The 24,772-nt window shown below is 34.4% G+C and overlaps 2 protein-coding genes across 9 annotated transcripts; one reads left to right on the top strand and one right to left on the bottom strand.

Annotated features, from left to right (window-relative positions):
* The first annotated feature begins 4,766 nt into the window (after positions 1–4,766).
* On the top strand, positions 4,767–10,319 carry LOC18055884 (protein DECREASED SIZE EXCLUSION LIMIT 1). 7 transcript variants are annotated; one of them, XR_002903850.1, is made up of 13 exons: positions 4,767–5,071; positions 5,161–5,223; positions 5,301–5,372; positions 5,469–5,525; positions 5,969–6,129; positions 6,605–6,690; positions 6,788–6,881; positions 7,148–7,214; positions 7,523–7,605; positions 7,715–7,806; positions 8,215–8,340; positions 8,897–8,960; positions 9,468–9,800. XR_002903850.1 is itself a non-coding variant. In XM_024177461.1 (13 exons), exons 1-13 carry the CDS (start codon positions 4,965–4,967, stop codon positions 9,935–9,937), a joined length of 1,074 nt encoding a protein of 357 aa, XP_024033229.1. In that variant the 5' UTR covers positions 4,767–4,964; the 3' UTR covers positions 9,938–10,319. The 7 variants fall into 7 exon arrangements, 6 of the variants coding, with proteins under 6 accessions (XP_024033229.1, XP_024033228.1, XP_006451133.1 ...); XM_024177461.1 differs by lacking the exon at positions 9,468–9,800 and adding an exon at positions 9,917–10,319 and having other exon boundaries at positions 8,234–8,340; XM_024177460.1 differs by lacking the exon at positions 9,468–9,800 and adding an exon at positions 9,806–9,907 and having other exon boundaries at positions 8,234–8,340.
* A 55-nt stretch (positions 10,320–10,374) lies between these two features.
* On the bottom strand, positions 10,375–14,223 carry LOC18055883 (ras-related protein RHN1). Of its 2 annotated transcripts, none has more exons than XM_024177463.1 (8): positions 13,966–14,223; positions 13,407–13,484; positions 13,138–13,305; positions 12,550–12,598; positions 11,933–12,006; positions 11,415–11,508; positions 10,728–10,854; positions 10,375–10,589 (listed from the first exon to the last, which is right to left on the bottom strand). In XM_024177463.1, exons 2-7 carry the CDS (start codon positions 13,467–13,469, stop codon positions 10,757–10,759), a joined length of 546 nt encoding a protein of 181 aa, XP_024033231.1. In that variant the 5' UTR covers positions 13,470–13,484; positions 13,966–14,223; the 3' UTR covers positions 10,375–10,589; positions 10,728–10,756. The 2 variants fall into 2 exon arrangements, with proteins under 2 accessions (XP_024033231.1, XP_006451132.1); XM_006451069.2 differs by having other exon boundaries at positions 13,970–14,223.
* Between the last annotated feature and the right edge of the window lie 10,549 nt (positions 14,224–24,772).

The raw sequence follows: 24,772 nt of genomic DNA, 5'->3' as shown, positions 1-24,772 counted from the left end.
GCCCTCAAGGGCAATATACTTTTAAAAAATCAGGTTAATCACAAAAGAAGTAAGTTCACTAATTCACAAAACACTTAATTTTCTCGTAGGGTTTTTGGAAAATCCATCATCTTCTTCAACCTTATACTATATTGACGGTTGGAATGCCGTCTCTAGCCATCGCGCTGCCTCTAACGTCTGTTTCTTGTGATTTCATGTTTGTCTTAGCTATCACCATCCCTAGAAAACCGTCTCTATATATCCCAATATGCATTTTTACCAGAAAACAACCCTCTGCAGAGAAGTTCTCATAGTGCTTTGAGCTGAACCAAAATCAGACCAACACATGTATTTTACTTTTGAATCCTTTATATATATATATATATATATTTCAAAGGACATAAATATCATAACATTTTACCATATATAAGCAAAACCACGTTCAAGTGAATATATAATAATCTTAGCGTTCTAATATATATATTTTTATGAATCTCTAAACATAAGTATTAAGTGGTTTGTTTTTTCAACTTTAAAAGCTAAAAAACATTTATTATTGGTGGTAAAATGTAGACTAGAGGTATTGAATAGGACTCGGGATTGTGACAAAGGATAAATAGGAAGCTAAAAAGGGAGGATGAAATTAGAAGATCTCAAAGAACTAGCATCAGCCACCTAAATAATTCGAGGATAACAAATAATGCCTCCTATAGTGTAACCCGCCACGTGTTAATACGAGACCACAAAACAATGATAGCCTTGCCAACGGTAACAGGACACATCATCACAACAAAGTCTTCACCTCGATTGTCTCTAAAATATCTCCTTACAAGCTATCAAAGTCAAAATTGAGGAAAGGGGATCACAGACAAAGTCACCTGCACAATCTCTAGTGAAATCAAGTACTTCTCAACCCAATTGGTTCATTTAAAATCGGCCAATCAGAGTTGATGATATGTTGCCAAGTACATACTATCCCTAGTGGACAGCTATCCAACCCAAACAAGCTAAAACACCTCCACAAGATGTGCCAAATTACCCTTAAAACCCTACCTGAGAAGGGAAGTCACTAATAACGGCTCGCCACATGTTCAAAAGGAGATAAAGATGCCCTCAAGGGCAATATACTTTTAAAAAAATCAAGTTAATCAAAAAAGAAGTAAGTTCACTAATTCACAAAACACTTAATTTTCTCGTAGGGTTTTTGGAAAATCCATCATCTTCTTCAACCTTATACTATATTGACGGTTGGAATGCCGTCTCTAGCCATCGCGCTGCCTCTAACGTCTGTTTCTTGTGATTTCATGTTTGTCTTAGCTATCACTATCCTAGAAAACCGTCTCTATATATCCCAAATATGCATCTTTACCAGAAAACAACCCCTCTGCAGAGAAGTTCTCATAGTGCTTTGAGCTAAACCAAAATCAGACCAACACATGTACTTTTTACTTTTGCATCCTTTATATATATATATATATATTTCAAAGGACATAAATATCATAACATTTTACCATATATAACCAAAACCACATTCAAGTGAATATATAATAATCTTAGCGTTCTAATATATATATTTTTGTGAATCTCTAAACATAAGTATTAAGTGGTTTGTTTTTTCAACTTTAAAAGCTAAAAAACATTTATTATTGGTGGTAAAATGTAGACTAGAGGTATTGAATAGGACTCGGGATTGTGACAAAGGATAAATAGGAAGCTAAAAAGGGAGGATGAAATTGGAAGATCTCAAAGAACTAGCATCAGCCACCCAAATAATCCGAGGATAACAAACAATGCCTCCTATAGTGTAACCCGCCACGTGTTAATACGAGACCACAAAACAATGATAGCCTTGCCAACGGTAACAGGACACATCATCACAACAAAGTCTCCACCTCGATTGTCTCTAAAATATCTCCTTACAAGTTATCAAAGTCAAAATTGAGGAAAAGGGGACCACAAACAAAGTCACCTACACAATCTCTAGTGAAATCAAGTACTTCTCAGCCCAATTGGTTCATTTAAAACCAGCCAATCAGAGTTGAGGATATGTTGCCAAGTACATACTATCCCTAGTGGACAGCTATCCAACCCAAACAAGCTAAAACACCTCCACAAGATGTGCCAAATTACCCTTAAAACCCTACCTGAGAAGGGAAGTCACTAATAACGGCTCGCCACATGTTCAAAAGGAGATAAAGATGCCCTCAAGGGCAATATACTTTTAAAAAATCAGGTTAATCACAAAAGAAGTAAGTTCACTAATTCACAAAACACTTAATTTTCTCGTAGGGTTTTTGGAAAATCCATCATCTTCTTCAACCTTATACTATATTGACGGTTGGAATGCCGTCTCTAGCCATCGCGCTGCCTCTAACGTCTGTTTCTTGTGATTTCATGTTTGTCTTAGCTATCACTATCCCTAGAAAACCGTCTCTATATATCCCAATATGCATCTTTACCAGAAAACAACCCTCTGCAGAGAAGTTCTCATAGTGCTTTGAGCTAAACCAAAATCAGACCAACACATGTACTTTTACTTTTGCATCCTTTATATATATATATATATATTTCAAAGGACATAAATATCATAACATTTTACCATATATAACCAAAACCACATTCAAGTGAATATATAATAATCTTAGCGTTCTAATATATATATTTTTGTGAATCTCTAAACATAAGTATTAAGTGGTTTGTTTTTTCAACTTTAAAAGCTAAAAAACATTTATTATTGGTGGTAAAATGTAGACTAGAGGTATTGAATAGGACTCGGGATTGTGACAAAGGATAAATAGGAAGCTAAAAAGGGAGGATGAAATTGGAAGATCTCAAAGAACTAGCATCAGCCACCCAAATAATCCGAGGATAACAAACAATGCCTCCTATAGTGTAACCCGCCACGTGTTAATACGAGACCACAAAACAATGATAGCCTTGCCAACGGTAACAGGACACATCATCACAACAAAGTCTCCACCTCGATTGTCTCTAAAATATCTCCTTACAAGTTATCAAAGTCAAAATTGAGGAAAGGGGATCACAGACAAAGTCACCTGCACAATCTCTAGTGAAATCAAGTACTTCTCAACCCAATTGGTTCATTTAAAATCGGCCAATCAGAGTTGAGGATATGTTGCCAAGTACATACTATCCCTAGTGGACAGCTATCCAACCCAAACAAGCTAAAACACCTCCACAAGATGTGCCAAATTACCCTTAAAACCCTACCTGAGAAGGGAAGTCACTAATAACGGCTCGCCACATGTTCAAAAGGAGATAAAGATGCCCTCAAGGGCAATATACTTTTAAAAAATCAAGTTAATCAAAAAAGAAGTAAGTTCACTAATTCACAAAACACTTAATTTTCTCGTAGGGTTTTTGGAAAATCCATCATCTTCTTCAACCTTATACTATATTGACGGTTGGAATGCCGTCTCTAGCCATCGCGCTGCCTCTAACGTCTGTTTCTTGTGATTTCATGTTTGTCTTAGCTATCACCATCCTTAGAAAATCGTCTCTATATATCCCAATATGCATCTTTACCAGAAAACAACCCTCTGCAGAGAAGTTCTCATAGTGCTTTGAGCTGAACCAAAATCAGACTAACACATGTACTTTTACTTTTGCATCCTTTATATATGTATATTTCAAAGGACATAAATATCATAACATTTTACCGTATATAAGCAAAACCACGTTCAAGTGAATATATAATAATCTTAGCGTTCTAATATATATATATATATATATATATATATATATATATATATATATATTTTAAATAAAAACAGATTATATAATTACATAACAAAACTTAAGAATAATATCTTTGATTAGCAATAATGAGAGATTCAAGAACATGATGAGAAAAAGCAAAGTAAGGAGGGATTCCATGATGGTTGAAAATAAAAATGAGATTATTAGTGGATAAACATGTATGGGTGGATTTTTGGATAGGCATGAAAAAAGTAATAAATTATGAATCTTTTTGACATTAGAAATTAGTTGACTAATTCATATTTCTCTATTAGTAAAAAAAAAAAGGGGGGGGGGGGGGGGCTTATTAAGTCATAATTATTTGAAAAGTCCCACTAAGTTAAAGAAACAAACATCTCTTATTAACTTAATTATTTAAGTTAAGTCACTTTAAATCATTAAGTTAAAAACAAACATCCTCTTAATATGAATTTTGAATAGAGCCAATTATTTGAATTTAACTGATATGAGTATTTTTTTTGTCTGAACCGTTGAAATAAGTATTAAGTTATTTTTTAACTTAAAAAATCTAAAAATTAGTGTTTTTACATATATGCCCTTATAAATTATAAATGTTAAACAAATAATAGACATCTTAAAAAATATAAATAAGATAATATATTATTATAAAATAAATCATATTCAATTGAATACAACCCTTTGATATTCTAAATTAGTTTATGCTAATTAATTTTATTATAGTTTATAATGTTTCCATATGAAAAATATTCATAAAAATTTATGAACATAAATAATGCTAATTTGAGAAAATAGAAGATAAAAAAATAATAATAATCTGCCATTATATTATCATAAGTTATAAAGATAGGTAATAGAGTTAATTATTAAATTTTATTTAAATTAATAAAAAAGATAGAGGTATTTTGGATAATATTTTTTTATTGATATCGTTCAGATTTTTAAATTAAACAAAAAATTAAAACATTAACTTAATAACTGAAAATCTGAAAATTTTTATTAAATTAAAAAAAAAAAAACATAATTTGATTGAAATTAAGGCAATTGAGTCAGCAACTCTAACTCTTATGGCAATTGGCAGGTCCTTGTGATTCCCGTCGTTTCGTTGGTGCTCTACACACATCAACACTCCCGCTACCAAAAGTAACCGAATGCAAGCCCGAACAGCTCCAAAAAAGGACCAAAACGACACCTCCAGGCTCCAGCACCGTTTTGAAATTGATCATTCTAGAAGTTGATTTGGGAGAATGAGCAAGAGACCGCCACCTCCTGATCCGGTGGCTGTGCTAAGGGGCCATCGGGCTTCCGTCACAGACGTTTGTTTCCATCAAACAAAACCAATTCTATTCGCAGGGTTCTAATTCAAACTCCATTTATTATTCTTTTGTTTGTTTGTTTTTTCGTTCTACGGAACTGACTAAAACTTGCACTCTTATTTTGCAGTACTACTGGCGGTGAGCTGCGAATTTGGGATACGGTTCAACACCGGACCGTGTCTTCTTCATGGTCAGTTATTTCTTTCATTTGATTATTATTATTTTTAATGATCATGGTTTTGAATTTGATCGTTGTATTGCTTGCAGGGTGCATAGTGCGGCACATGGCATTGTATCTGTTGCTACTGGTCCTTCAATTGGACTTAACAAAGTCATAAGGTGCTTTCTCAATATTCTATTTTACATTTTTTTGCCACAAATTTGATTTCATTTTTTCATCTTCGGGAACTAATGCTCGTGTCGTATGTCTTGTAGCCAGGGTAGAGATGGAACTGTTAAGTGTTGGGACATAGAAAATGGAGGTTTATCAAGGTACTATTATCCTAGGCTTCCGCTTGTATAAACAAATTAGCTCATGTTTATTGTCTTCTGCCCGCTTGCTTATTACATGATTTAGCACTTTTATTTGCATATGTCGGTGACATGTAGATTGGTTGTAATGTCTGATTATCAATCAACTAATAAATTGTTAAAAGGGAAATTGGTTATTCTTTGTGTGAGGGGAGTAGTAGACTTTTTTGTGGGATGGTAGAAGCATTACCGATTCAGTACATGTTTTGGGTTCGCAGATATGAGGAGAATGGGTTGTTACCATTCATCACTAGCGTGGGGTGTTTCCTATAGAATTTGTACTTTTAGTATGTGAACGTTTTTTTTCACTACATTTAATTTTTATTCTTATCATTTCATAGAAACCTTATTGCCCCTTGTTAATTTTGTCTTGGTTGTTAAAATTGAGCTGTTGTGATTGGCAGTAACCCATCACTGACTATCAAAACAAACTCATATCACTTTTGCAAGCTTTCATTAGTAAAGGAGCCTTATGCTAATGCAAAACAAGCTAACGAGCCTAAGGATTGCTATGAGAGGGAGGTTGGAGAAACAGTTGATACAGATAGTCTGTGTGACAGCAAAGGTAAGGCTTAACAAACCTCGTAGGTTTGTTGAAATTAATATTGCAAAAGGATTTATTTATTTCCAATCAAAGTTGATCATCAAAGTTTTGGTGAAAGTATATAAATGGTTTTATTATTAGTCTACTGTGGGGAACTCAAATATGCTTAGAATGGGCAAATAATCTCAACAAAATTTCTCTTAATTTTTTCTTTTTCCCCCCACAACTGGATGCTGAATTATGCATTAACATCGTGTCTTTGTTTCATAATATGATTAATTGTAATTTGCAAAAGAATCCAAGTAGTAATATCTTGTCAGGATGGCAAGGCATACTTCTGACTGTTATCTATAAATACATGAATGTCACAGTGATCTTCAAGCCGGTTTAGTTAATATATACATGTTTCTTCAACATATTGTGAGAAAGTTTCACTCCACTCATTTTTTGAACGTTTTTGTTTTGATCTTTACCGATGCATGATGAGTTGAAGCAGAAAGTAATAGATCTTTTGAAATCATAGATGATGTGCCTGCTGAAGGACCTAAGTATATGGCCGTAGCAGGAGAACAGCTTTCTGAGGTCAATATACTGCTTCAAATTTCTATTTCAAGTAGAGAATTATGTTATTTTTGTTGTTCCCAATTGTTCGCTGTTTCTGTGTTTTTGATGTTTAAAGGTCGAAATATGGGATCTCAACACTGCAGAAAGATGTACGCGATTACATCAAAACAGCTGTGGGGGCTCTCCAAACTTTTCGTCTAAAGGAAGAGGTCTTTCTTTTCTTATATCACCTTTTGGCCTATGACAATGGTGTTAGTTATTTCAGTAAAACAATATATTAGAGTTGTGCATATAGAGCCACTATGTATGCATACTCATAAGTTTGATCCCCTAACTTGATTGAACGGTTGTATCTGATTAAAATATTGCAAGTGTTCCAGAATGACATGATGTGACATAAAATATGATTTTAGAAAAAGTATTCTTGCTTCAATGATCCGGAAGTTAGATATATAATAAGTTGCTTTCTTCTCAGGGATGTGCATGGCGGTTCAAGCATATTTACCTTCTAAATCACAAGGATTCGTAAATGTCTTGGCAGGGTAGGTACTCCTTCCCAAAGTACCTGCACACATTTATTGGTTTTATGACATGAATTCAAAAGTTTCTTGGTTGGTTGGTGGATTCCAGGCTAAAGTTCAAGCCATTTTATGTGGTTTGTGGCCATAGATGTTCACAGTATTCAGCAATTTAAGTCTGTTTATGATCACTGATCATGATTATCCAACATTAGGTTTTTGGATTTGCGTAGGTGCCACACTATAATAGATAAAGTAGTTCCCTTGATCCTTAAAGTTCATTAACCTTTCAACCTATATGATGTGTGTCCCTTTTCCTGTACACATGACAGATATGAGGATGGTTCCATTCTTGTATGGGATATACGGAATCCAGGGATTCCACTTACTGCCATGAAGGTTCATTTAGAGCCAGGTTTGGAATGCAGCATGTGGAGAAACCCCATGTATTCTTTTTCTCCTTTATTTTCCTTCTCACTTATATTTTCTCATTCAGTGTGATTCATGTCATATTTTGTTTGCAGTACTATGTCTGAGCATTGATGAGTCATGCAATGGAGGCATATCAGGAGGTGCAGACCAAAAGATTGTACTGTATAATTTAGATCATTCCACGGTAAGTCACTGTGTCATTTAGTTATTGCTCTGATTCTCTGTATATAACCTCTCCTGTATTATAAGAAAGCCAATTGGTGGCATGTTGAAGTTGAGCAGAAGATGGAGGGATATATGTGTAATTTTTGCATTCGCATATTTTTTATTATGAGCCTTACATTTGGAATTTTGAGGGGCCTAACACGGAGTGACCAACAGCAGTGGGTGAGATGAAAGATATAAATTTTATTAATGCTTCTGTAGGAAACTATCTTGACCTTTTATTTTCATTGGTTTGTTTCAGACTTTGAGTGCTACAACTTGATTTGTTTCACTGCTACTACTTGACTACCTGTTGCGTGTTAATGACTCTTTGCTTTGGTTTCTCTACCTCAGCATATATTTTTTAAAGTCTGATGTGTAGTTACAGTACGTGCTATTTGGCATAGGGTTCGTGTGTGATCAAGAAGGAAATAAATTTGGAACGACCTGGCATATCAGGCACCTCAATTCGACCTGATAGCAAAATTGCAGCAACTGCTGGCTGGGATCGCAGGTCTGTATTGAATTCTTTTTCACTTAATCTATCTAGTCTGAATTTATCAGGATATTCATTGAAATGCAAAAAACATAAGATATAAATGACACAGGTTCCTGGTTTAATGTCTAAATCATATATCGAGTGGAAAAGATCGATTACATGTCAGTATTTCTAAATTATATGATTTTACTAGGAAATTTTTTAGTGATTTCTTAAACCAATTTGAACTCGATCAACTCCTAAAAGAATTTCCCATCAATCTCGAGGTTCTCTTAGTAGCAAATTACGGATATGTTACATACAATCTTAGCTAAGATTCTTCTTCTTCTTCTTCTTCCTCTTCCCTTTCCTTTTTCCAGAAGTTGAAACAACATCAAATATTAGATTTTTTTTCCCCTTTAAGTTTTCCTAATTTCTAGAACCACCACACTGAAGTTTAATAACTTTTTGTAGCATACAGGTTATGTTTTAAAAGATCTGTCACCTTGTCTACTGTGTTAGCTTTCAGTCCCTCTTTCACTGGTTCCTTTTCTCGTTTTAATTTAACGTTTTAAATACTCATTCTTGACAGAGTTAGGATATATAATTATCGCAAAGGAAGTGCACTGGCAATATTGAAGTATCATCATGCTACGGTATGTTTTCTCTTATCATATGTTAAAAGAATAAAAAATGAATCAAAAGTTCCCTTCATAGTTTTGAGTGTTTTATGTTGAAATGAAGAAGTTATTTATTTTTCTGTTTATCTCAACATAAAAAATATTCACTTGGCAGATTTTTGTACTTGTTCTCCGTATACTTGGAAATTCCTATGTATACATCATTTTCCATTTTCATTGGCATTAAGAGTTTATAAGCTTACATCCATGCTTTATTTAAAATCGAAGCTACATACAAATTATTCTATGGCCTCTAATCTGACTGATAATTTAGCTGCATATTGATCTCTTAGTTGACTGGCTTAGTTTTTCTTTTCTACTTTGAGGGAGTTCTGTGCTGCCTTTCTTATGACATTGCAACTTGCATGTTTGTGACATTTGATAAATCTCTCGAGCTTTCTCTTGCTCTTTATGAGGCTTCTCAAAATTTGAGTGGTTATTTATTTCTAGTTTCTAAAAGTAAATGATCTGCTATTACTGTAGTGCAATGCTGTCTCATTCTCATCTGATTGTAAGCTCATGGCCTCTGCATCTGAAGACTCAACAGTTGCGCTATGGGAACTCTATCCCCCACATGCTTGAAATGAAGCAATATTAATTGCTATCCAATTTTGTATCTTTAATTTCTGGTCATGCATGCAAATGAAAATTGGCCTATGCACTTGAAATGCGTTGTTTTAGCAAAAATGTCATTTGTAAAATTCAAAATTTTGTATCCATTTTCTGTCCTCGATGGACTATGTAAATTAACAAATGGATATAGCATGTGAACATCCCCATGAAGAATAAAATGTTCCAGCTGTATATTTTCTTGATTACAGATTTTGAGTTATTGTCTATTCACGAAGACTGAAATGGTTTGCGTGATGTATCCTGGGAGATGTTTATGATCTTCCTTGAAGATACATGACAACTGCCTTCTACTTTTCCAGGGGCAGAGTCAAATTCGGTGAGAACCTTTTGCCCTAGCTACTATTTGTCTTCTGACCAATCATAAGGCCTGTGGATGATCCAAGTCTGTAAACATTTCTTTTAGAGCCCACAACCCACCCCACTGCTGCTACTTTTACGATCCAATTCATGCAGATAATATATTGTAAGTTATGATATTCGGGCCTGTTTAAAAATACCGAAGCTGAATTGATACAAAAAAGAATTAGAATTGAGATTCAGTGCGTTTGATGAATCATCATCTTTAAGGCCTAAACATTAATGTTGCTCATCTTTGAGCTTCCGTATTTGTTTTGAGTTGCAATGTGTAAGAGGTTAGGGGCTACTATGACATTATATACCCATTTCTTTTCTTTATGCTATCGATTCTAAAGTACCAGCTAATATTGCATCGCCATATGATTCATAACTTAAGTTTTAACTCCCTCGACGACCTTTTAAATGAGCACACATTTATTCATTTTGAGTTCTGTAGTCATTTATTAATAGATATGAACATGTCACAAGTCACAAAGCGTCAGTAGTGAAAAGTTCTCTCGTACGTACAACAGGCATGCAATAGAATTAGCCCTCAGGGTAGCTCCATCATCAACTCTCGACAATCCACCATTACCATCTCATATAGCAATATTCTTGAAAATAATCGAAGAAAACCTGTTAACAAATGCCAACATCCAAAACATATTGATTTGCAATGCAAGGAAAACAACATGTAATTGAACTGAACTGAGGCTTCATATTTTAAATAAAAGATGGGATCCGATGGGCGGGGAGCCCCTGTTGGAAAATCACCTGGAATTTGATAGGAAATGTGGGCATTTTCAGGAGCAACAAAACCCTCTTCTTCCACCACCATGGCTTTCAGTATGCAACTTCATTCCAGTTTGGCGTGAAGGGTTAACTTCTGCCAGTCTCTTTGCTGCAAGCAAAATGTATCCATGAGCTTTGAAGGGAAAGTCTGAATAAATCACAAAAATCATACCACAACAAGAAGCATATCTACCCTATGTGAATCATAGTGGCTGCATTAACAATGACTTGAATTGCAAACATACACTTTTGGATTTATTGTGGAGCTATAAATCATTTGCTTGCTTTGTAGGATATTTTCTCTCCCCAGGGGGAAAGGGGGCTTGTGCGTGTGTAGATGGTGTGGCTAAGTTACATCATATATGGGTTACATCCAACCCAAGAGTTGCACCCATTAACTCAAGATATGTTAATAATCAAACAACACTTGATTTATTGGGAACAAATCTTGGGTTGATGTAAGTTACATATAATGTAACTTAGCATGACCCACATATATTATCATTTTACTTAAAAGAAAAAAGAATGAGCAAATCAGAAGGCAATATATAATAACCCTTTGCAGTTTACACGGTAATCCTAACTGGGACAGAGTGGAAGTTCCAACAATTAGCATGAGATACAAAGGCATGGGCTAAGTTTGGAGTGAGAAGCATTCAGTACAATCACCTATTTCATAGAAGAGCTCGTTGACATTATGTGCACTCTTTGCGGATGTTTCAAGAAAAGATAGACCATTTTCCTGGGCATACAACTCCCCTTCCTGCAAACAGTTTTTAGAGATTCAACTCCAACATAAATTACACAATACATGTGAAATACTCTCCCCATTGCATGACACAAGTTTGAAGTGTAACCATAAGGAGCTATTTGCTTTACGGGGATGTGTTTATATGCGAGTGTGTTCTCATATAGACACAAATTTAATCAGTTTCAGTAGATATATCACCGAAGAAATTGTGTACAGAGTGCAGTTCAGATACAAAGAGAGGACACTTGCGACACCTAAGTTCCTAGATGTTCAGGGCAACCTCTAGGGAGCAGATGTTGAAGTGAGAAGGTGTTCAAGGATCTCCAAGCACTAAAAGAGTGAAGGTGAGTGGTTCTTGGGTTCAATTCTGACCATTGACCCATAAGAAAAGAAAAAAAGAAATTTATAAATAAAGAATAGACGAATTGACAGATACCTCATTTTTCACCTTTCTCTTTTCTTCCAAATCAACCTTGTTTGCCACCAAGAACATAATCAAATTTGGATTTCCTGAACCAATATAAAATGAAAAATAAGACTTAGAATAAAGCCAATTGTATTTCAATAGTTAGTAGTGCAGTCTATACAAGTTGTAACATCATTTTGAAGGAGAACATTCTGTGAAATTTACAGATTCAAGTAAATACAAAACGTTTAAAGTTATTAAAAGTAGCTGTAGAACTTTGTGGGACAGCAATATTTGAATCTTCATGTGCCACAGCAGACATAAAACATGTGAGGAGAATATCATGAAAGGTTGCCTGCTTACAGTATGACAATATACAGCATGTCCATTTGTGCTAAGTTAATTAAGTTTCAATAATGTAAGAAACAAAGTATTGAGGGCCTGCTGATGACAATAGTCCGAGTGAATGACTTAGTCTAGAAACTGATTGCAAACTTCACTCTAGCGACTAAAATAAAAGACAAGTCAGAGAGGAACTACTAATGACAAAATTTTCAACTGAACAACTTCTAACTGCAGTTTATCTAAGACACCTTCTGCTGGTCCTAAGTCAAAGAGAAAGCAAACGGTTCACATACTCTAGTTACCTTGTCTTTGCAATTCTTGAACCCACTTTTTCGCTCTTTCAAATGAGTCCTAGAAGAAAAATGCAATATGAGTTAAGCCAGACATCTGGCTTCTGGATAAGAATAGCATGGCATCCATGAAACAATTGGAAGAAACTGTAAATGGGAAATTCAATATCTTTCAATAAGGCTAAATATTACAGTCAACAAGGGTTTGATTCAGGTACATAACGAAGTACTCAGTAACAAGAGCAGCTATTAACAGAATAAGATGAAATTCAGAAAAGGCCTGCAGTATGCTCTATTGATATGAGATCTACTAAGGCTACTTGATCATGTCATTGAGCACTTAATGTCAAACCTCAAGAGCGCCTAGCTCGTAATCTTCTTGTCTCACAAAGTACACATTTTAGTCATACAAATTGAAAAAGATAGTAATAACATCCGCTGTTTTTATAAGTTGAAATAGAATGTGAAAAAATCATTAAAGGTTCACATGTGCAATCCACTACAAAAACTTTCACATAGATAAATAGAAAATCGAGTTAGGACGAAGAGGATTGAAGCTAATTCAAAATTTCTTCACTGAAAACCACTAGAAATAACTACCATGCTCGTAATATCATACACCACGACAGCTGCAGCTGCACCTCGATAGTACATAGGAGCCAGGCTATGGTACCGTTCTTGCCCTGCCGTGTCCCATATATCAAACTTTATGGTGACTTCATTCAGTGACAAAACCTGAGTGAAGAATGCTGCTCCAATTGTAGATTCCTGCAGCGTTACTACATTAGAGCTCATGCACTTGACCATTAGAAGCAATTAAAAAAGTTGAACATACACTCAGCTAGGAAAAACGCATTCAAAAGCAAAACCTGGAAATCAAAAAATTGGCCTTTGACAAATCTCAATACCAAACTTGTTTTCCCAGTTCCCATGTCCCCAAGAAGTACCTGGCAAAAGCTCAATAATGTGTCAATTAACTGAATAAAAAAAGATCAAGAAATTTCATTAACAAGGATCTCTGTCAGTAGTACATAAATAGAATATAATAGCTGCTATATTGGGTACTGAAAAATCTTCATGAAACAGCAATAATAGGCAGCTGAAGCAAAGTTCTACAGTAAAAGTTGAAACTAATTATATGCTGTGTCTCTCCTGTTCAATTAAAATACTAAACTGTTGTTCGTTCCTAATTTAATCAAAGCAGCAGTTATATCTTCATAATTTTAATTAATAAAAATAACATAATCACAACAGAAAGCCAAATCTTGAAGCCCCTGGAGTAAGATACATCTAACACAAGAACGAAAGCAGCAAAAGAATCTAAATAAAACGTAGGAACCCTGTTGCTAATGCAATGATCCATGCAGGCAGAAAATTAAATCTTATCAAAAAATAATTTCAAAGAAGAAAATAAAGGGAAAGACATACCCACCAGCTTGACTTGTATGTTCTTGTTGCTGGTTCTCGCCATTAATTATCAATGAAACAATAAGAGTAGTCTTTCTTTTATTATTTGTTTGGTGGATAAAAATTCACATAATTATTAATTATAATTCGAAGAAGAGAAAAAAGTTTACTTTTAGCGAAAGGATTAGCCAAAAGAAGGAGCAGAAGAAGCAATAGCTGTTTCAGTATGAGACTGGTAGCTTTTCGGTTGACTGGTAAGTTGGCTTCCCAATTTTTCCGTCTTTTGTAATTGTACCCCATTTATTTTTTTGTATTTGTCCTTTGATTTCATCACGTTTATTTATTTATTTTTTGTCACGTCATCGAAGGTTTTTGGTTTACGCACCCTAAAATTTGCTACAAATACCCTTCATTTTATAAACAGATTTTATTACATAAATGCGTTAAATCAAATAACAATTTACACATATGAATAAATTACATTACACATGAATAAATTACACCACCTATTAAATATTAAAATAAAAAATAAAAAACATTGAAAGACAGTTAAAAATTAAAAAATAATAAAATATGAGTGTTAAAAATATTATTAAAATATAAATAGTCACTCTTTCAAAAAAAAATACAAATAATCACACTCTAACGAGAAATAGATATAAAATAAAAAAGACAAATAGTATTTTTAAATAAAAATAAAATATAAATGGTAAGAATATTTGATGAGTAACCAGTGAGTGCATGCCTGTACGTAAACCTTGTACATTGATTGGTGCTACTCACATAAGGGCAATTGTAATTTGTAACCCCCCATTGCAGCTCGTTATGGGGACGAATTGAGGAGAGAAGAATGAAGCATTGGATTATGCTTTTATGTAACGCCACAAATTTCCATAACATTACATTATGGAAATTGGGTTTTCATTAGGAATCATGTGTGGCCTATAACCCTTATTAAAAAGGGATATTATATTATAAATAAGGATTATTTATGAGATAATTTTAAAAAATGATTATTTTTTAAAATTCAATAGGGTTACATAAGACTCCTTATAAATTCATATTTTTCCCCTTCCATGACCCTAAGTTCATGACGTTTATTCTTTTTCTCTGCTGCTCTCCTACCCAAACTCTAGTATTCAAACATTTGCTTAGGAGAGAATCAAAGCGATTGGTAAGTTTATTCTCCCTATTCTCTACAAGATTTCCAATCACTATATTTAGGGTTTCTATTGGCATGATTTTAGATTGTTATAGATCATAATGCATGATTTAGGGTGTGTTTAGGCTTTGTTTAGGGCTCTGATTTATTATGAGTCTAGTTAATTAATCCTTGCTGCATTAAGCACACATGATAATTCTGGACAGTGTGAGTACATCGAATTTAAACCTGTATTTTCTAAACGATTTTTCTTAAGAAATTTATATTTCTGGAAACTAGACATGTAAGGCTTCTTCAATAAATTTTGTTTCATTAAATTTGACTTCGTTTTCAATTTTATATGTATTTTCGAAATAGACACCACTGCACTGGAAAACTGCAATTCCAGCAATGCGATCAGATTCACAAAATTATTGGTACTATTAAATGAAGTCGAAAGATTCTAAAATTTTATATGGAAGTTAATTTATGTGTCTAATATTTTCAGTTTTAATTTCGTAATTTTCTGATCAGTATTGTATTTTATAAAAATCTCAGAACCCATTATGTTCGGTCAAGGTACTGTGAAAACAGTTTCAAATTTGTCTAGTAATAAATAGTTTTTAAAATGTTTTTGGTATCGGATCCTCTTGAAAACTTTACATGAGGTACCATTGGATGTTCAAAATAGCCTTGTATAATATTATGTCATTTGGAGGTTTAGATTAAGAGTTAAAATTCCGAAAATCAGACCTGTACGAGTATGAATGAGAAAAAAATCAAGTTCTTAGAATAAGTTATTAATTGTCATATCTTGTATTTGTTTAAGGTGTTGGAGGTGGTTGAGGCTCTTAGAGGTATAGAGGTGCATTAATTAAAATTCTTTTGTCAAGATAAGTAACTTTATTCCTAATGTATTGGATATATATAATTATTTTGATATTATTATAAGTATAAGTGTTTTTATACTACTTAGAAGATTAATTGATTTTGATAACAAAATTAGTTTTATGTAAATGTTTTAAAGCCTAAATTCTTTTTAACAAAGTATTTTATAAATGCTTTTTAATACGTCAATTATTTTATGATGACTACCGTTTATGATTTTATGTATAAAATACTCTGCAAGCCCAAATTGTTGTTATGGACATTTATGAAACTGATACGAATGTTTTGTACCTATGTATGATTTCAATTATTTATGATTGTACAGGGGCCACCTCTTGGGACTATATGGGGGCCACCTCTTGAAGGCCAAAGCGTCGCAAAGTGCCATATATAATGCAAAGTGCCACATATAAGTCATTATATTTTGGCTCATTGTCCGTAGTTATTCTGATTCTGATTTTGATCGTATAATACGATATATGTCTGTTTTAGACCAGTACTGGGTTTCTGTTCTGAGTGTGCACACGATATTCTGATTATGTTTCTGGCCGGGTCACCAGGACTATAGGTGACACTATGTGACATGAGCTAACCTTTTGTTTTTTGTAAATGTGATATATGATTTGCTTTCATAAGTAACTATGCTTTTGATATTCTGAACTACAATGAATTTATGTTATTTTATCGTGATATATCATTTTATGAAATTTATGGATTATGATGTATATTTTAATTAAAAGAAGGCTTGCAATATTTTTGGTATCGATAGGCCTAGTGTGTTAGGAATGGTTTTACTTACTGAGTTGACGGCTCACCCCTCGTCATTACTTTTTGCAGATTAAGTTTCTTTTGAGAGGTGCGCTTAGCTTTAGAGTTAGTAATTTTCGTTTCCGTTTGCCATTTGAATAAGAGGAGGAATAGACTTATGTTTCTATTTAGTTATTTCTGATATGAACGTGTAATTTGGAGTTTGAGGCTTTTGTTATTATTTTTATGTCTTCAGGAGAGATTATTTAGTATTAAACGTTTGAATTTATGGATTTATTTGAATGAGAATTCGAGGTATTTCAGTGTGAAACTTATGAGTAAAGATTATGATTTGTGAGTAACCTCCTTCTTCACGTGCTCCGCATGTGTTAAATTTGGGTGTTACATTTTAGCTCTTAATTTTACGTATAAGATTGATTAATCAACTATTCATCAAATTATGAGTACCTTGGAGAATAAATATTTCTCTGTGTGAAACCATCCAGAAGGATCTTGAACTCTACAATTGTGTCCTTTATGAGATGATAGCTAGCAGGGAAAGTCTTGACAAAAAAAAAAAAAATTATGGAGATACGAAGAAGCTCAAAGGTTCATGCTCATGACGTTTCAACATTCTAGGATGCAATTGAACTGTCTTGATTACCAGGCTGAGAATTGGTACCATGCAGCTCTTGATTATGAGGCCACCAACTTACTTCAAGTTACTCGTATTTTTCTTCTATGATCCGTCTCTCTCCCTCTCTGATTTCTGGGAAAGTTATTTAGTTCCACTTTATTGATTTCTCTGCTTAAATTGATGTAGCGAATTAGAGCTTGATCATGAAGGCTATAAAAAAGACATGCTTTTAAGGCATTTCATTCATTCTTTCACATATTATATTCTATATAATAGATATTAGCCAGGTCATCCAAGATGCTTCAAACACAACACAGTTTCAAAGGCTTCTACATGCTTTCACGTGTGCTTCCGATGCCCCTTGTAGGTCTTCTAATAATTGTCAGTGTCTGTGTTGATGTAGGAAGTCAGCTGTTAGATTAGAATATCTAGAACTGGAAGCATTATATATGCTTGATTTTGGTGCTGCAGCGAGAACTCTTCCTGGCAGAGCGACTAACATCCAAGTAAGTATTAATCGGTTATTTTGGTTTATATACTATTGTTTACTCTCTTTGATGTTTGGTGACTAATGTCTGATGTTATATGATTTACCAGTCTCTTCTATGTTGGAATTAATTTTCACTTATTGCCGTGGTTGTAAAGTTCTTGTAATAGTGGATTTTTTGGTTAATAATGAAATCATAAGAGTGACTTATCTTTGCTGTGGATGAAAAATGATTTTAAGCATGATAAAGTTTGCGATCATTTATTTTTAAGAGGAAATTTTTAATAGGAGTACTGCAATCTTCCAAACACTTTTGTTGTGTATTCAGTGAATCAAATCAAAGAGGATGAAACGGCAGTACTGATATACGTTTTGTGATGCTCAACAACTGAAGCAAAACGACGTATGAAGACTGCGTTTAAATAAGTAAATCTATTGCTTGTTAGAACGACATACAGTCTTGCCGTTTTGGAGTTAATGAAGCACAAGCAGAACACGTGCAAACAAGAAGGTTGTTAAAAAGTCGTTATTGCACTTGATCATCACGAGCGTTTCTGGAAATGCCTCTGAGGTCGTTTATAAGCTGTTATACACAGCTTGAAATAACAGAGAGTTGACAAGAGACTGAGAGCATTGTAGAGAGCAAAAGAAAGTTTGAGAGTTAGAAGTTTTCTTGTTCTTATTGAGTGCTTGGTAATCTCTGTAAACAAGACTTGATCAAATTCAATAAAGCTGATGAGTTTGTTCCCCCATGGATGTAAGTCAATGCAAATTGACTGAACCACGTTAGCTAGTTGTGTTCTGTGATTTCTTGCATTCAATTAAATTATTTGTTTGTTTATAAACACAATCATCGTCTTAGTCAATTGTACATTACTTGTTAAGCTTTTACGATTGTTTGGTGAGGCATCTTGTTGAGTCTAATCTAAGATCTTGGGGAGTGTTTTGTAAAGCTTGCTGTTATTTACTTATCAGAATTTTCAATTGGTATCAGAGCTAGGTTAAAAGATCAGATCCAAGTATGACTGCTCCGAGAATTGATCTAGAAAAGTTTAACAGAAAGAATGATTTCAACATGTGGAAAGTGAAAATAGAAGCACTGTTAATTACACAGGGGTTGAGTGATGCCATTGAACCAGCAACCAAAAAAGAAGGAAACAAGGTGTCTTCATCAAGTGCTCCTGAGCAAGCTGCTGAAATTATCAGAGAAATGGCCAAAAGCACGATAATCTTGAGTCTCAATGACTTAGTTATCAGAAAAGTGGCTAAGGAGAAAACAATGGCTGAGTTATGGGCAAAACTTGAGAGTTTATACATGACTAAATCATTGGCTAACAGATTATACATCAAGAAGATGATGTTTACACTCAAAATGGCCGAGGGATCCTCTCTTGATGAGCACATTGATGAGTTCAACAAGGTTTGTGATACCTTGGAAACTATTGATGAAGGGCTGAATGATGAAGGCAAAGCTCTACTCTTGATAAGCTCTTTACCTCCTTCATACTCAAACTGTGTTGATGCTCTTGTGTATGGCAGACAATCTCTATCCCTGGATGAGGTTAAAGCTGCTTTAAATACAAGAGGGTTACAAGATAAACAAGTAAATAGAGTTCATGCAGAAGGGCTGACTGTGAAAGGAAAGATTGACAAGAATGATGGAAAGAAAAAGAAACAAGGGAAGACAAAGAACAAAAACAAGAATATGAAGTATTTCCAATGTCATAAAGAGGTACATTTCAAGAAAGATTGCCCAGAGAAGAATTTCAAGAAAAATGGACAGAATGGTGATGCAGCTATTGTTGAAGAAGATGGATATGCGTCAGTTGATGTATGTGTGGCAACAGAAGAAGTGCAGAAGAGTAAGTGGATCCTTGACTCTAGATGCACCTTTTATATGAGTCATTGTCAAAATTACTTTTCTGAATATCATACATTTGATGGGGGAAATGTTATGATAGGGAATAATGCAGTGTGTAAAGTCATTGGGATAGGAAATGTAAGCCTTAAACTATATAATAGAACCATTAGAGAAGTCAAGCAAGTGAGACATGTACCAGATCTAAAAAGAAACTTAATCTCTTTAGGGATGCTTGACCAAGCTGGTTATAGTGTTATGCTTGAACATGGTGAAATAAAAATCTCAATGGGGCAACACTGGTTATGAAGGGGAATATGAAGAATGGTGTATACATTTCGGATGGTGAAATGGTAACTGGAGAGTCCAGTGTATCCACTAAGGTTAACATGGATGCAACCAAGTTATGGCATCTAAGACTTGGGCACATGAGCATTAAGGGTCTAAAAGAATTAGTAAAACAGGGTGTTCTAGAGAATGGCAAGATTGGGGAATTAGTCGTTTGTGAAGATTGTGTCCTAGGGAAGTCTACAAGAGCTAGTTTCAAGAAATCTCAGCATAAGACTAGAGACATTCTGGAATACATTCACTCAGATTTGTGGGGGCCATCTCAGGTTCTATCATTGGGGGGGAATATGTTCTTCATGTCTGTAATTGATGAGTTTTCGAGGAGAGTTTGGGTGTATATTCTCAGAACCAAGGATCAAGTGTTTGGCAAGTTTAAGGATTGGAAAGCCTTAGTTGAAAACCAAACAGGGAAGAAAGTTAAGAAGTTAAGAACAGACAATGGACTTGAATATTGTAATAAGATGTTTGATGACTTTTGTGCTAGTGAGGGAATTGCTAGACATAGAACAGTGAGAATGACTCCTCAGCAAAATAGACTTGCTGAAAGGATGAACATGAATTTAATGAATAAAGTTAGGTGCATGATGATTTAGTCTAAGCTGCCAAAGGGCTCTGGGCAGAAACCTTGTTAATAGCTTGTTTACTGGTCAATCTAAGTCCTTCAGCAACCATTGAGTTTAAGACTCCTTATAAACAATGGTCTGGTAAACCTGCAAACTATAGCAACCTCAAAGTATTTGGGTGCACAACATATGCACATACAAACTAGGAAAAATTAGCACACAGAGCCTTAAAGGGATAGTTTATAGGTTATCCAGATAGAGTGAAGGGTTACAAGCTATGGTGTTCAGAACTAACCCCACCTAGATGCATAACAAGCAGGGATGTGGTGTTCAATGAGGAAGCTGCGTTGTCTGCAAGTAATCCAGCTGAGGTTGCTGAATCTTAAGACAAAGGTACTGACAGTATCCAGTTTGAGGTGGAGCACTCATTTCAGAAATCTTCAAATGAAGCTGCAGATTCAGGTGAAGAAAGTTCTGATAAAGAAGATCACAGTACAAAACATCAATATCATCAGAGTCAAATTGAGTTTGAAGAGTACCAGTTGGCAAAAGAAAGAGAAAGAAGAACCATAAGACCTCCAAAGAGATATGCTATGCAGATCTAATAGCTTATGCACTTGCTACCTCACATAAAATTGATGAAACAGAACCTAAGAGTTATAAAGAAGCATTTAACAATATAAACAAGGCTGAATGGCAGAAAGCCATGGATGATGAAATAACATCTTTCTACAAAAACAATACATGGAAGCTGGTGAGAAAGCCTGATAACAGAAGGCTAGTGGGATGCAAATGGATATACAGAATCATAGATGGGGTGTCAGCTACAGAACCTAGGAGGTTTAAGGCTAGGTTGGTAGCTAAAGGATACACACAGAAGGAGGGCATTGATTTCAAAAAAGTATTCTCACATGTGGTTAGACATGCATCAATAAAGGTCTTATTGGCTCTAACAGCAGTCTATGACATGGAGCTTGATCAACTCGATGTCAAAACAGCCTTCCTGTATGGAAACCTATAAGAAGAAATCTTCATGACACAACTAGAAGGGTATACAGACCAAATGAAGCCAAACAATGTGTGTTTGCTGAAAAAATCACTATATGGTTTAAAACAATCACCCAGGCAGTGGTACATCAGATTTGATGAGTTCATAAGATCTCATGGATTCAATAAGTGCAGCTTGCTAACATATGCTCTACACTTGATTTTATACAGGTACCAATAGGTGACGATGACCAATCGAACTTTGAAGATACGGTACAACCTGAAGAACCAAACAAAAAAGAAACACCAGAGCTCGAATTAAAGCCCTTACTAGAAGAATTGAAGTATGTCTATCTTGGAGAACAACAGACATATCCGGTGGTAATTTCTTCCCAGCTCATGCATGATCAAGAAGGTAAGTTACTATCTGTACTAAAAAGGTATAAAACTGCATTTGTGAGACCTTAAAAGACATAAAAGGCATTAATCTTTTAATTTGCACACACCGAATACACTTAGAGGAAAATGCCAAAACAACCCGTCAATCACAAAGAAGATTAAACCCTCATATGAAAGAAGTGGTAAAGAATGAGGTCCTTCAACTACTAGATGTAGGAATTATCTATCCTATCTCTGATAGTAAATGAGTAAGTCCAACACAAATAGTACCAAAGAAATATGGAATAACTGTTGTAAAAAATAAAAAAAGGTGAACCAATCCCAACACGAATTCCATCTAGTTGGCGCATGTGCATTGATTACAGAAAATTAAATGATACCACTAGAAAAGATCATTTTTCCTTTTCATTTCTAGACCAAATTCTTGAAAGAGTAGCTGGATATCCTTACCACTGCTTTCTTGATGGCTACTCTTGCTATTATCAAATTCCTATAACCTTAGAAGACCAAGAAAACACCATATTCACATGCCTATTTGGAACATTTGCATTTAGAAGAATGCCCTTTGGACTTTGTAATGCTCCTGCAACATTTCAAAGGTGTATGCTAAGCATTTGTAGTGACATGGTTGAAAATTGTCTACAAGTTTTTATGGATGATTTAACTGTATTTGGTAATTCTTTTGATACATGTCTTGATAATTTAGAAAAAGTTCTGGAAAAGTGCAAAGAAAAAGGACTAGTTTTAAATTGGGAAAAATGTCATTTGATGACCACTTCTGGAATTGTCTTGTGCCATGTCGTGTCGTAAAAAGGAATCGAAGTTGATAAAGCCAAAGTTGAAGTCATTTCAAAATTACCCTCACCAAAGACAATTAGAGAAGTCCGTTCTTTTTTAGGACATGTAAGATTTTATAGGAGGTTTATAAAAGACTTTAGTGCCTTATCTAGACCAATTTGCAATCTCCTAATAAAAGACACACAATTTGAATGGACTAAAGATTGTCAACAAGCTTTTGAAAAGATAACTAGTCTTTTGACATCAGCCCTAATAATGCAACCCCCTAATTGGTTTTTACCTTTTGAGCTAATGTGTGATGCTAGTGATTATGTTGTTGGCGCTGTTCTGGGTCAAAGAAAGGAAGGTAAACCCTTTGTCATCTATTATGCAAGTAGAACTTTGAATAATGCTCAAATGAATTACACTACAACTAAGAAAGAACTACTTGTTGTAATATTTGCATTAGATAAATTTCGTTCGTATTTAATTGGTTCATCCACTATTGTTTATTCTGATCATGCTTCTGTGAGATATTTAATGTCAAAACAGGATGCCAAACCAAGGTTGATACGATGGATTTTGCTACTTCAAGAATTTAACTTGACAATCAAGGACAAAAAAGGCACTGAAAATGTTGTTGCAGATCATCTTTCAAGACTTACTAATGAGTCTTCAATTGAAACAACACCCATCAATGATTTTTTCCCTGATGAATTTTTATTTTCTATAAACAAAATGCCTTGATATGCTAATATTGTTAATTATCTTGCAACAGGTGAAATGCCATGTGACTGGAGTTCCCAGGACAAAAAGAAATTCTTAACAGAAGTGAGAAGATTTTACTGGGATAATCCATACCTGTTTAAATACTGCTTAGATCGAATTTTTCAAAGATGCATACCAGACGACGAGGTAAGTATGGTCATTCAATTTTTTCATTCTGAAGCATGCGGTGGCCATTTTTCTTAAAAAAAGACAGCTGCAAAAATATTACAGTGTGAATTTTATTGGCCTATATTATTTAAAGATTCACATGCATTCTGTAAAATGTGTAAGAATTGTCAAATGGTAGGGTCTATTTCAAAGCGAAACATGATGCCTTTAAACCCCATTCTTGTCACTGAAATATTTGATTGTTGGAGAATTAATTTTATGGGTCATTTTCCATCATCATTTGAATTTTTATACATTTTAGTTGCTGTTAATTATGATTCAAAATGGATCGAGGCGATTCCTTATCGATACAATGATCAGAAGATTGTGATTCGCTTTTTAAAAGAAAATATTTTGAGCAGATTTGGAATACCTCAAGCCATTATCAGTGATGGAGGTAAGCATTTTTGTAATAAGCCATTTGAGTCCTTAATGAAGAAATATGGAATTACACATAAAGTTGCTACCCCTTATCACCCTCAAACAAGTGGTTAAGTTGAATTAGCAAATAGAGAGATAAAATAAATTTTTGAAAAGACAGTTAATCCAAACCGTAAAGATTGGTCTCTTCGACTAACTGATGCACTTTGGGCATATCGTACTGGTTTTAAAACATCTTTAGGAACATCACCCTATCGGTTTGTTTATGGAAAATCTTGCCACTTACCAGTTGAACTTGAACATAAATCATTTTGGGCCATTAAAATTTTTAATTCAAATCTTGATGATGCTGGTAATGTGCGTAAATTGCAAATAAATGAACTTGAGGAATTAAGGAATGATGCATATGAGAATTCCAGAATTATTAAGGCAAGAACCAAATTTTTTCATGACAAAAGAATTTTTCCGAAAACATTTGAAATTGGTCAAAAAATGTTGCTTTATAATTCTCGTCTTCATTTATTTCCAGGGAAATTAAAGTCAAAGTAGAATGGTCCATTTGTTGTAAAAAATGTGTATCCATATGGAGCCGTAGAAATTCAGAATCCAAAGGATGGTGTCACATTTAAAGTTAATGGCCAAAGATTGAAACCACATCTAGAATACCAACCACGTAAAG

Source organism: Citrus clementina, unplaced genomic scaffold (genome assembly GCF_000493195.1).
Source record: "Citrus clementina cultivar Clemenules unplaced genomic scaffold, Citrus_clementina_v1.0 scaffold_1, whole genome shotgun sequence".
In the NCBI taxonomy this organism is placed as follows: domain Eukaryota; kingdom Viridiplantae; phylum Streptophyta; class Magnoliopsida; order Sapindales; family Rutaceae; genus Citrus; species Citrus x clementina.
Note: the sequence above shows the minus strand (reverse complement) of the source record. Positions and strands in the feature narration are given on the sequence as shown.

Excerpts from the sequence above, each read along its gene's own strand:
- LOC18055884 (XM_024177458.1), top strand. The coding sequence starts at position 4,965 with ATGAGCAAGAGACCGCCACCTCCTGATCCGGTGGCTGTGCTAAGGGGC. Across the intron at positions 5,072-5,160 it reads AAACCAATTCTATTCGCAGG|TACTACTGGCGGTGAGCTGC; the intron begins GTTCTAATTCAA and ends CTTATTTTGCAG. Across the intron at positions 7,215-7,522 it reads TTCGTAAATGTCTTGGCAGG|ATATGAGGATGGTTCCATTC; the intron begins GTAGGTACTCCT and ends TACACATGACAG.
- LOC18055883 (XM_006451069.2), bottom strand. The coding sequence starts at position 14,008 with ATGGCGAGAACCAGCAACAAGAACATACAAGTCAAGCTG. Across the intron at positions 11,509-11,932 it reads AGAGAAAGGTGAAAAATGAG|GAAGGGGAGTTGTATGCCCA; the intron begins GTATCTGTCAAT and ends AACTGTTTGCAG. Across the intron at positions 10,855-11,414 it reads CGAGCTCTTCTATGAAATAG|CAAAGAGACTGGCAGAAGTT; the intron begins GTGATTGTACTG and ends TTTTGCTTGCAG.